The 12841-nt window shown below is 46.7% G+C and overlaps 1 protein-coding gene across 2 annotated transcripts in view; it reads right to left on the bottom strand.

Annotated features, from left to right (window-relative positions):
• The window catches only part of LOC139422845 (poly [ADP-ribose] polymerase tankyrase-1-like), a 157138-nt gene that overhangs the window by 22258 nt on the left and 122039 nt on the right, over positions 1-12841 (bottom strand). The window contains exons 6-14 of one of the 2 annotated variants that reach the window (XM_071174257.1): positions 6846-6866; positions 5004-5098; positions 4764-4830; positions 3934-4120; positions 3602-3723; positions 3443-3534; positions 3260-3338; positions 699-870; positions 173-252 (exon numbers count right to left, since the gene is read on the bottom strand). In XM_071174257.1, the coding sequence (XP_071030358.1) occupies positions 173-252; positions 699-870; positions 3260-3338; positions 3443-3534; positions 3602-3723; positions 3934-4120; positions 4764-4830; positions 5004-5098; positions 6846-6866 (915 nt within the window). The remainder of the gene's footprint in view (positions 1-172; positions 253-698; positions 871-3259; positions 3339-3442; positions 3535-3601; positions 3724-3933; positions 4121-4763; positions 4831-5003; positions 5099-6845; positions 6867-12841) is intronic. The other variant, XM_071174258.1, reaches the window with a different exon arrangement.

Below are 12841 nucleotides of genomic sequence, written 5' to 3'. Positions count from 1 at the left end.
AGTGAGTTCACATACCAAGACAAAGAGTAGTAGAAAATCCAATAACAGTTTCCATATCAACGGGTCCTGTGCATGTCGTGTATTAGCCTTCTTTTTCTTGTGAGTCAGCTAGCTATGCCAGCGAGTAAGGACCACACAGACGCACGCACACACACTTAAATGAGAATCCTACCTTCACAGTGTCCAGATCTCCAGCTTTAGCGGCCTCCAGGAGTTGATAGTCTACATCAGAGTTCCTCACAGGTACATTTTCTGGGCAAGAAAAAAGAACATCACATAATCACCAAGCAGTGTCTCAGTGTAACACAACCCCAGCCAGTAGAAAGGTCACTCTGTCACTGCACAGTCGCTTTCCATGGAAGACACAGCGATGGAACCGACAGACTGTCTGAATAGAATGGAGAGGAGATAAAGGTAAATAAACACAAACCCACACCACAGGAGGTTGGTGGCACCATAATTGGGGAGGGCAGGCTAGTGGTAATGACTGGAGAAATCAGTGAAATGGTATCAAATACATCAAACATGTGGGTTCTATGTGTTTGATGCCATTCCATTAGTTCCTTTCCAGACATTATTATGAGCCGTCCTCCCCTCAGCAGCCTCCACTGACCCACACATATTCAGAGCTGTCAGGCACACACATATATTCTCTCTCTTGCTGTCTCTCTCCTTCTCTCTCTGTTGTCTCTCCGTACCACTGAGTATCTGCTGCACGGCCTCGTTGCCCATCTGTGAGGCGGTGAATCCCTGTAGTGAGAGGATGGAGGCGTCTGCGCCGTAGCTCAGCAGCAGTCTGCAGGTCTGGAGGTGTCCTGCCATGGCAGCACGGTGCAGGGCTGTCTGCCCCAGGGTGTCCAGTGCATTCATCTGGGAGACAGGGAATGAGTGAGGAGAGGGGTTGTGGGGATTGAGCTGTGCTGTGAGTGAATTTTCCCCAGCTGAGACCTAAGGCTGCTAGAGCTCTTCAGAGACTATCAGCCCCGAGCAGGAACTGGGAGTGTGTTTGTGTGCACATCCATTTTGTGTGTGTGTGCGTGTGTGTGTGTGTGTGTGTGAGCGTTTTTTGGGAGGTCTACTGCATATGTAAATGTATATGTGTCTATAAGAGCATGCATGTCTAAGTTTGCTTCCTGACAGACTTATTTATTCAGCACCATCTCCGTTTCTCTTAGCTCCTGGGATGTCCTCATTTGATTCAACTCTAATGAAAGGGGAGGCTCTGCTTAGAACATCACAGCACAGCCCTGCTCCCCACAGACACACTGATCTGAGCACAGCAGCAAAACTCCAATACTAGGCACTGCTTGACTGTGTTAACTGCTCAGCCAGCCAGGCAGGCAGTCAGGCACGTGCTGCTGTTTACTTTAGATGGCTGAAGGGATGGCTGAGGATGTATGGCTGAGGATGGCTGAAGATGGGTGGCTGAGGATGGGTGAAGGGATGGATGGCTGAAGGGATGTATGGCTGAAGGGATGTATGGCTGAAGGGATGTATGGCTGAGGATGGGTGAAGGTATGTATGGCTGAGGATGGGTGAAGGTATGTATAGCTGAGGATGGCTGAAGGGATGGATGGCTGAAGGGATGGATGGCTGAGGATGGCTGAAGATGCGTGGCTGAGGATGGGTGAAGGTATGTATGGCTGAGGATGGGTGAATGGATGGATGGCTGAAGGGCTGGATTGCTAAGGATGGGTGGCTGAAGGGATGGATGGCTGAGGATGGGTGAATGATGGATGGCTGAGGATGGGTGAATGGATGGATGGCTGAAGGGATGGATGGCTGAGGTGAATACTGTTTACTTTGGATGTGTGTTCCCTCTGTCATGCTTCCTACCCAGCTAACTAGCGCTGGGTCTCTGTGGGGGATAACTACCTGCACTCATGACTTTGGAAGGACAAGCCAGACATGACAGTTAAAGGACCACTGTGTGTAGAGGCTTCTCTTTTCTGGATAGCTGCTCAACGAACGCTGCTGTCAAAAGCACCACAGAGCCTCTCATGTCTGTCTCGGCCGTGTTTCTTTAGAAAGCAATATAAAACATACAACTCTGACACTATTGAAATAAATCTATCAAGGAAAGATATCAAGAGGATTCTCTTTAGTGGCTGTCTGGCTTTAAACAGTGTACACCTGGTGTGTGTCTTGCCCCAGGCCTGCATCAGAGGACAGCCTGTTAAGGTGAGATCTTCAGGGGGAATGGCAGGCTCTGAACACTCCATCCATTAGGTCATTCTTATCTGATGGAGCTCTCAGAACCAGACAGTCTTTTCCCGCTGTCCGGACTGTTGGTGCGTTAAGTAATACTATACTCGATTCAGCTCCAAAACAGGTGACTTCAGATTGCCACCCGACACTGGGAAGACAAAACTCTCTGTCTTTGGGTAGTTAGTTAGAGAAACATCATGCCTCCCAGGGTATGGGTTCAATCAAATGGCTCAGATTTACACTCGGATTAGGTGTTTCCATTGAACCTGCCCGTCTTTGCAGATACAAGTAGAAAGACCAGTAGAGAGGATGGGTGAAGGGATGGATGGGTGAGAAGATGGATGGGTGAGGATAGGAGAAGGGATAATGGCTAAGGATGGTTGAAGGGATGGATGGATGGGTGAGGATAGGAGAAGGGATGGGTGAGGATAGGAGAAGGGATGGATGGGTGAGGATGGGTGAAGGGATGGATGGGTGAGGATGGGTGAAGGGATGGATGGATGGGTGAAGGGATGGATGGGTGAGGATGGGTGAAGGGATGGATGGGTGAGGATGGGTGAAAGGATGGATGGATGGGTGAAGGAATGGATGGGTGAGGATAGGAGAAGGGATGGATGGGTGAGGATAGGAGAAGGGATGGATGGGTGAGGATAGATGAAGGGATGGATGGATGGGTAAAGGGATGGATGGATGGGTGAAGGGATGGATGGATGGGTGAAGGGATGGATGGATGGGTGAAGGGATGGATGGATGGGTGAAGGGATGGATGGATGGGTGAAGGGATGGATGGATGGGTGAGGATGGGTGAAGGGATGGATGATGGGTAAAGGGATGGATGGATGGGTGAAGGGATGGATGGATGGGTGAGGATGGGTGAAGGGATGGATGGATGGGTAAAGGGATGGATGGATGGGTGAAGGGATGGATGGATGGGTGAAGGGATGGATGGATGGGTGAGGATGGGTGAAGGGATGGATGGATGGGTGAAGGGATGGATGGATGGGTGAGGATGGGTGAAGGGATGGATAGATGGGTGAGGTAAATACTGTACCTTTGCTCCATGTTTCTGCAACACCTCCATGATGTCATTGTGTGCCCTCTCAGCAGCCACGTGTAGGGGAGTCATGAAGCTGCAGCGACAAAACGCACCCACAGGTTTGAGTCCACATAGTCATGACATAAGTGGTTAGGGGATGAGGTCAGACAGAGGTCAGGTAAACATGAAGACACTCACTCCTTGTTCTTCTCGTTGACGTTGGCACCTTTACGTAACAGCAGCTCTGTGACCTGCTTCCGCTTGGGGTGAGGAGAGGCCACTGAACAGTGCTGCAACACAAGAGGAGTTAATTTAACACTGTAGCCCTGTGTGGTGTGTGTAGTGTGTGTGTCTTACCAGTGCCGTCTCGTGGGTCTGTGGGTGTTTGAAGTTGATAATCTCTAGAGCAAGGGTCTTCTTGGCCTTGGCCATGTCTGCCTCCCGCGCTGCCTGGAGCAGAGAGTGACCCTTAAACTCATCTACAGAACAAACACAGGGCGGAGAGAAAGACGATGTCATCCAAACAGTTACACACACAACCCAAAACATTTTATTGGAGGGACAAACTATAATACCAGTGTGACCATGTTGGTATGCATGTGAGTGTATTGTGTGGGCCTGTGTGACAGTGTGTGTGTTTGTGTGTCAGTGTGTGTGTGTGTGTGTGTGAGAGAAGATGCTGTTCTCACAGGTGAGTCTCTCTTTGAGCTCTGGGGTGGGGGCCATGTCCACAGCACTCTTCCCGTGACAGTTGACCAGGGAGGGGTCAGCCCCGTGGCTCAGTAGCAGAGAACACACCTCCACGCGGTTCTTCGAGGCAGCTTCGTGGAGAGGGGTGAACTGCCACAGGTCCATGGCATTAACACACGCTCCGTGCTACAGGAAACAGAGAGGGGTGTTAGACACAATCAATATTGTAAAGGAAAGAAAGTGGCAGGTAGGTGAAAATGTTTTTTGAAACTAGTCCAATAAGAGCAAAGATTTCGTTGAACTTTTCATTGAGGTGTCACGACTCAGGTGTTACCGCAGCACTGACATGATATCTGACAGTGCTACGAATCCCTCTGAAAACACCTGATAAAATAACGTCTTTCTCAGGACCCACTATACAAGAGCTATTCAACTCTGACCCTACGAGGTCCGGAGCCTGCTGGTTTCCTGTTCAACCTGATTATGAGGGCTAAAATCAGTCCCTGGTTTGAAGGGAACAATGGAGAAAAAAAAAAGCAGTCAGTGGAACTGGCTTCGTGGTCCAGAGTTTAATTTGAGGGCTCTATAGCCTCTGAGCTAAAGGATTCTCACTTTCATAATATATGCCATTTAACAGAGGCTTTTATCCAAAGCAACTTACAGTCATGCGTGAATACATTTTAAGTATGGGTGGTCCCAGGAATCAAACCCACTGTCCTGGCGTTGCTAGCATCATGCTCTACCAACTGAGTTCCACAGCCACACCATAACAAGCATGCCAGGACACACACAAAGCAGCAGAGGCGAGTAGAAATGCTGCATTTCTTACCTTCAGCAGCAGCTCTGTCACTTCGTAGTGACCATAGGAACAGGCATTATGGAGAGGAACCAGACCCCTGAGGGTGAGAGGCACACATAGACAACATTCATTCACATACGAAACGAGACTTTGTATATCTGTGTAATGAACAGCTCAGTTAGTTAGGTAAGGAGATCAATGAAGTGTGAACTCAACATTTCAAAAACATTGGGGGGGACACGACACATGGCAAACAACAAACACACTTACCCTTTGTCCTTTGCATGTACGTCAGCACCGTGCTGTAGTAAGAGCTGTACTATTCTGACCCGGTTGTACCCTGCAGCCAGGTGGAGAGGGGTGGACTACAGAGGAGAAAAGAGAGAGAGAATAATCAGAATAAGACAAGGAAATCTGAGATGACACTTTCTACCTAACAAAACACCCCCTACTGGGCAAGAGCAGGAGGTGGATGCCCATGACCACACCTATAGCGCGTTAGCACCGCTCCTCAGTGGTAGCCTATATATGAGTGTGTGTCTCTGGGGAGAGAGGTTGATGGGAGATCTCAGAGAGGGAGGAATGGACTCAGGAGGATGGAACGTTTACCAGGAGGTGGTTCACTGAAACAGAACTACAATGAGCTCAGAACCAGAGTCAGCTAAATAAAGAGCTGATCTGGGAGGAAATATCATTGTGATCATTATAGTTAACACTTCAGGTGAAACCCCAGTGGGCTAGCCTTGGCTAGACTACTTACATATATATCCTTTCACATTTACTCGCTTGTCTTTTGTTATTGTCTTCCAGATGGAGGCTGTGTGTGTGTGTGTGTGTGTGTGTGTGTGTGTGGTATAACCTAAGTTATGTTAATCTCATCTCACAGACTCGGTCTTCCCACTGAATAGTCAAATAGCTTACATCACCTCATTTAAAATAATTAGTGCAATTAGGGAACTGCCAACTCAAGCTGGACCAAAAATGTGAATCAATGGCTTCCCTCGTAGCAGCCATGTGAAAGCCTCTCTCAGCTGTTTCTGCTTTGAGCAGAGTGCTCGACACGTTAGTCAACAGTCAAGTAGTGAAGCGCTAGAACAATGGCTGCTGCCAACACAACACAGGAAATTGGTGCTTCGGTGCCAGTTTGTTGGGCTGTCCTACAACTGTGATTCTGGAAAATCATGAAATTTAGCTTGCTCCGTTTGTTGTGAAGAGGCAGTGACTGATTCCGAGCAAACGCAGACAAAACAACAAACCTAAGGAGGAGCTCAAAAGAAAAGGAAGCATCATGGAAGAGACAGCAGTAGTGGAGTTCTATCAACAGAACACACAGATGACTAGTGGAGCATCGCTGTAACTCAGAGACAGGAGTTAGTCTAGCGACCGTGCATTGAGTGGGTATCAGAGACTAAATAAAATTGTCACAGACAGACAGTGAATAAAGAAGTAGCACGAAAAAGGGTGGACCTCAGCCCCCTTCAGATGTACTTTCTAGGTGAGGAAAAAGAATGTGACTGGAGAATAGTGAACAAAATAACGAGACAAAAGTGCCAATGAAGAGTGCACAACAAAGACTTTCCTGCTTTCCACTGATTACACAATTAATAAGGAACTGTGTAAATTATCCACCCATAGATAATTTACAACTCTTATTTGGTCTGGACAATAGTCCCAAAAGAAAAGCTTTCGTAACATGCACATTATAATTACAACAGCAAAAGTAGACAATGACCCAAGTCCAAAACAAGGATAAAAGGTGTGACAAGCTACATGATGGCAGGGTGAGGTCATAGTATGGAATTACAGGAGCAGATGCAGACAGGGGAAGTATGTTGGCCCCGGTAATAAGCAGGCAATAAGGTGAAATCAGGAACACCCACAGAAGAGTGTTCTTTATCCTGACCCAAACTCCCCTCCACCCCAAATCATAACCGTAACCCAGGAAGCAATGGGAGGTTTGGTGGGTGGATGAAATGTGACCAACAAGAAGGCCAAAGTCCCAAAATGTGCACAAGGAGTCAGCTAAACTGAAAAAAAAATATAAACCAAAATCCCCCAGAAAAGTAATGAAAAGGAGTGCATCAATCTTAGAGCTGTTTGAAAATAACTTACCAGCATCTTTTGAGATGTCGACTGATAGACAATGTCGTCAGAACCACAAGTAAAAACAGAACAAAAAAAAGGAACACAAAAACACAAAAATGATAGCATCATGTCGGTATTCCAAGCTAGAAGAAGTCATTGCAGATTTCAATCTAAAATGTCAAATTCAATTGAGCAGGTGTATTTTATTTAGACTTTTAGGTGTTTCTAATCATTTGAATAAGTTGTTGGGAACAGAACAGCGCGTCTGCACTAGAACCTTTCGAGACAGAAGGTCAGGTGAGAGGTGCAGGAGACTGACATTAGCAACCATAACATTTCTATGACATTTGAGCAATATCAGGAAGGAGACGACACGGTTGTTGATCATTCAGTCTCCCCTTTTCCACTCGGTCCAGCCCATTTGGGCAGTGGGAAGGTTCGGCCTGGCATCCGGGCACCAGACAGCCCTGTTCTGTTCTACCCCCAGATAGATAACCTAGGCTACGTGAGCCGGACGGGCCAGGTGGGATGGGACGGGGGAAAGGGGGCTGGGACGGGGGGCAGGGACATGGTGCTGGGACGGGGGACAGGGTGCTGGCACGGGGGACAAGAGGCTGGGACGGGGGACGGGAGGCTGGGACGGGGGACGGGAGGCTGGGACGGGGGACAGAAAGGATGAATCCTTCCAGTCCCATCCCTGTCAAACGTGGCAAAGCAGAGCTGTTGTATGTTAGTAATCATAGGATGCAACACTAGACCTCTCTTCAACATGACAGCTGTGAATCATACGTATTAATATGCCCTTTACCAGACGCTTACAGTCATTTTGTGGATCTCAGTCAAAACTGCTATAGAACAACAAAAGCCATTGTAGAACCTCAGAACAGGAAACCAGTATCCTGGAAAAAAATCAGCTATTATATGAAAGCCTGATAACAAAACAGCTATCTACAAAATAAACTGACTGAAATTCACCCAAAACACAGTTTATGATGTGAGTATTTTACATGCATCCCATACCACTGTCTTGACCAGAGACTATTTATCCCAGTAACAACATGCCATTAATCTATAACGTGTCGGTAGGATTCCCACACCATGCTGACAGAATGCTTTCTTTCACTCTGTTTCGTCTGCACTAAAAGCTGCATTTTTCATGAACAGTTTTCCCTTGTCTGCCAGTTTGTTTTTATTGGGTTGTGTGTCTCGCCCCAGGAATATTACAAATGCAATGCAGCACAGGGCTGCATCACCATGGCGACACAGCTGTAGCTGAGGTTGGGCTCAATCGCTTAGGCTCCGCCCATCAATCTGTCACCCCAGAGGGGCGGGAGGAAAGGAGAGGGGGAGGAGGGGAGAGGAGGAGAGGGAGAGATAGGGAGGAGGGGGAGTCAGCCTAGTGAGAGATAGAGCATCCCACCGGCTTTATACCCAATCACTACTGCGAAATAAACAATAACAAACCCTGTTAAAAATAACTAGGTACTGGTTCCTCTCGCTCCCTTTGCAATCACTAACATAGCTCATGGACAAGACAGTGTAATGTTCCATCTGCTTTCAGACACAAAGCTTCTCTCTGTTAAACAACTGACCGGAAATGATTACAAACCATTTAGAGAGTCTAGTCCACTACCACAGTCCACTCAATACCCTCTCCCTTCCTCAAATAATGTACTGCCCCTACGGATATTAAGGGCTGTTTGAATTCGGAACATGATGTACTGAAGTGATACAGATAGTTAGAGGAACTGCTGGAGCATATTGTCTCGGAGGCCCCAATGTGATAACGCAGAGCATTTCCATTTTAAAACCGAATCTTAAGTGTTTGAAGGGGACATCTGTGATGGTATAAAGCACTGTTCCATTTCCCAGTAGACCTGGAGAAAGAAATAAAGAGAGCGCGAGAGAAAATGGATGTGGCAGGATTACCTTTTGTCTCCCAGCCCTTGGGGATGGGTACTGTAGTGAGTCAGGGAGAGAAGAGAGATTTTCAAGTGTGCCGCGGAACCTTTCCTAATCTTGATTTTTTTTTTTACTCACTTATAAACGTGACCTGTGGAATGCAGATGGAATTGGCAGCACCAGTGGCGCTCAGATAATACATTGGATGGCACATGGTTGCATCTGTGTCATTGTTTCACATCCAGTACGCTCAGCTAGTTGTTGTCAGTCAGTTGAGGGGCGCACATCACGAGCAAAATAATTAGCATTGTGAGAACCACTAGCACAGGCAAGTCTGATAAGGCTCAGCTGAACCACAGCCTCTGCCGTAGAAAACAACAGAGCTTTGTGTCCATGGTTGCACCTTTACAATGCAGAAAACCACCCGTCTCAAGCTCAGTTCAAAACAAAAAAACTATTTTACTGGAGCTAAAAAAATATATATAATATTTGTCACAGAAAACAGATGATTTGCAGTATGGATCAGATGGAGGACACCACCACTAAATAAATGGGGACATTTTAGGTGTGCCGCAGAATTTATTATGCCATCAAGGCGTGCCACGGTTGAAATAAGGTTGGGAACCGCTGGGTTAGAAAGGGAAAGGGGATACCTAGTCAGTTGTACAACTGAATGCTTTCAACTGAAATGTGTCTACCACTTTTAACCCAACCCCTCTGAATCAGAGGTGCGGGGGGCTGCCATAATCGACATCCACGTCTTGGGCGCCCGGGGAACAGTGGGTTAACTGCCCCAATGCTCTAACCACTAGGCTACCTGGCGAATACGTGTCTGTGTGTACTATATGTCCATGTCCTTTGAATTGTTACCTGGCAGTCAGCCCAGTTAGCCCAGTCAGCCCAGTTAGCCCAGTTAGCCCCAGCGCCTCGCCGGCATGATTTGGACTTCTAACCCCTTTTAAAAATGGTGTGTTTAAGCTACAGACATCTGGGTTGTACCTTTTCATTAGTCTATTTGTTCTGGTACCAACCGTTTTGTCTGTGATTAACGGCAGATCCCGAAGGGGCCAGGTCTTTTTACAAAAACGTCTGAATGGTTTCAGTTTCAAACTATTAAAATCTCTCTATGAAAAGATTACTCATGAGCACATGCATGTTTTGCTCCTAATTACAAGATCATAGTAAGCCGAGGACAGTGACTTTGATGCTGTAATAAAGCTCACATAATTGCTGTCACTGACTAGTTGGATATTCATTTCCCACCGGACAAACAATTCCTGTACTTACACCATTCATATAAATTCATTTTTAGAGGGGTTTCTGCACTGGCAGACCTTTTTTCATTGACATTTGTCAATACAACTCATGAATGCAACTTTATGCCAAATAGTTATGTGTTGTAGCCCTGGTTGTCCTGAAAACAACATGGTAAAACACCTCATTGTGAGGCTAAATAGGAAGGCTGAACAAGCAGATAAATGAAAAGCAGGTTTTTGCTGGGGTCTCAGGACTGATAGGGTTAAAGTAGTCCACCTCCTGCACACTGGGAGGTCTCAGATCACCAGCAAGTATCTGTAATGTGTGACTACATCAGGCACCTGTAAACACACCTCTCTACAGCACAGGGTCACAAAGAGCTTCACAGAGGGAAGAGGAGAGGAGGGACTGGGGTGAGAAGAGAGGGAGGGGGTGAGAGGAGGGACTAGGGTGAGGGGGAGGAGGGAGGGGGTGAGAGGAGGGCGGGGGTGAGAGGGGAGAGGGGCGGGGATGAGAGGGGAGAGGGACTGGGGTGAGCGGGGAGAAGAGGGCGGGGGGTGAGGGATTGGGGTGAGAGGATGGGAGGACGAAGGGGAGAGGCACTGGGGTGAGCAGAGAGAGGAGGGGAGGACGGGGGTGAGAGGGGAGATGACGGGGTCAGAGAGGAGAGGGTGAGAGGGGAGGGGAGGGACTGGGGTTGAAGGAAAGCTCTGACTACATACTTTGCTATTACTTTCATCAGTAAGCACCTAGCATCTCCATTCCTTTTACTCTCCTTTCACAGAATTGTAACCATGCCAACAGTGACTGGTAAGTCGTTGCCATGGCGGCAGTGCATGCTATAACTACCATGAAAACGGTACAGTTGGAGGTTTGGCCGAGGCACTGTGCTTTCCTGAGTGAACCTCTCTCTCCATTCATATAACCATGCATCATTAGGCTTAACCCCAGGGAGGGAGGACACCACCTGCCTGGGAGGGACACTGTCTTTATGTCCTGGATAGAGTAAACAGCCTAGTCCGAGGGGAGGCAGGCGAACACAAACGTTGGCCAAACAGAGAGAAAGAGAGAGGGAACACAAACGTTGGTCAAACTGAGAGAAAGAACACAAATGTTGGTCAAACTGAGAGAAAGAGCGAAAACAAACGTTGGTCAAACTGAGAGAAAGAGAGAGGGAACACAAACGTTGGTCAAACTGAGAGAAAGAGAGAGCGAACACAAACGTTGGTCAAACAGAGAGAAAGAGAGAGCGAACACAAACGTTGGCCAAACAAATCGGAGGAGAACCCACTCTTCCCCTGCCTGGCAGCAGGCGGGCTGGATCAATAGGACATTAGGCCTCTCCTCTGCCGACGACTCACTGCTGGGGTAGATATACGGCCCAGGCCCTCCCTCTAAAACAAATTAAATTGTATTGGTCACATACACATGGATAGCAGATGTTATTGCGAGAGTAGTGAAATGCTTGTGCTTCTAGTTCCGACAGTGCGGTAATATCTAACAAGTAATCTAACAATTCCACAAAACTACCTAATACACAAATCTAAGTAAAGGGATGGAAGAAGAATATGTACATATAAATATATGGATGGGACATGACCGACCGGCATAGATAGGATTCAATATATGGTATAAAATACAGTATATACTGCTCTGGGATGAGCAGTGCAAGGTATGTAAACATCATCATTAAAGGGGCATTACTACAGTGACTATATACACAGGACACTGTGGTAATGAGGCAGAACACAACACTACCTACCCATATACATAGAGAAGACTCACACAATACACAACGAGTATACAAACCATTAGGAACACCTGCTCTTTCCGTGATAGCCTGACCAGGTGATTCCAGGTGAAAGCTTTGACTAGGGCTGTTGTGGTGACCGTATTACCGCCACACCGGCAGTCAAGGGTCATGACTGCAGTAAAATTCCACGGAACAGTTGGATGTGCTTTGGTAGTACCCAACTTGCTAACAACCACCAGGTCCTAATGGCCTGGTAGTCAGGGTTCTAGTGTGCCTCTACCACTGGCATTGATGCCAAATGCCATTGAAAATCCATTAAAACAAAACAGTATCATGCTTTTAAAACTCAACGTGATGCTCAGTTTGAAGAAAGAAGTTCAACAGCAGGTTTGTCATTGTGGATTATGTTTCAAACGAAATGGACAGAGCTTTCTAAGGTGATGATGTATTCAAAACACCCATATGCATAGGCTTATGAGATAAAGCCCCCTAACCTGATTTAAAATGATTGTGCCATTATACCATAAATAGCCTACTGCATATTACGCATGGCAAAAAAACTAAACTGATTTAAGATATTTTTGGTACATAATTGGTCTAGACTATACTCCAAAATGAAACAAATTCGAGTCATTGAGTGTGGACTGTATTATTATGCATACTGGATGGACTGGTTATCTTATGCTATCTGTACACGAGACGGGGAGAGAACGTAAAGCCCTAGGCCATGCAGTTGGTTCATTGATCGTGCAGGGCGATTTTAAATAGCCTAGTAAAAGGGAATTGATTATATTTTCATAATGAATTGGATGACACAATATCTAACAACCATGTGCTTCCATCTCCTTCTCGCTCGTTTCATTCCTTTCTCCAGCGAGCATAGGGGCTGTTAACAGTTTAATGAAATATGTTTCGTTGCGAAAACACGTTAGTATCTCTGTTCCCGAACAGATTGTACTTTGAGTCCCAAATAAAGCACCATTAGAAAGGTGTTCCTAATGTTTTGTATAGTCCTTTATATACTTGCTATGGACTGTGTTCTTCTGCCTTCTACATAGTAAAGGCTACATACACCTCTACTGTGCTGCTGTGTTTCTCAACCACTATAGTT

The sequence above is a fragment of the Oncorhynchus clarkii genome, chromosome 12, assembly GCF_045791955.1.
Source record: "Oncorhynchus clarkii lewisi isolate Uvic-CL-2024 chromosome 12, UVic_Ocla_1.0, whole genome shotgun sequence".
In the NCBI taxonomy this organism is placed as follows: Eukaryota; Metazoa; Chordata; class Actinopteri; order Salmoniformes; family Salmonidae; genus Oncorhynchus; species Oncorhynchus clarkii.
Note: the sequence above shows the minus strand (reverse complement) of the source record. Positions and strands in the feature narration are given on the sequence as shown.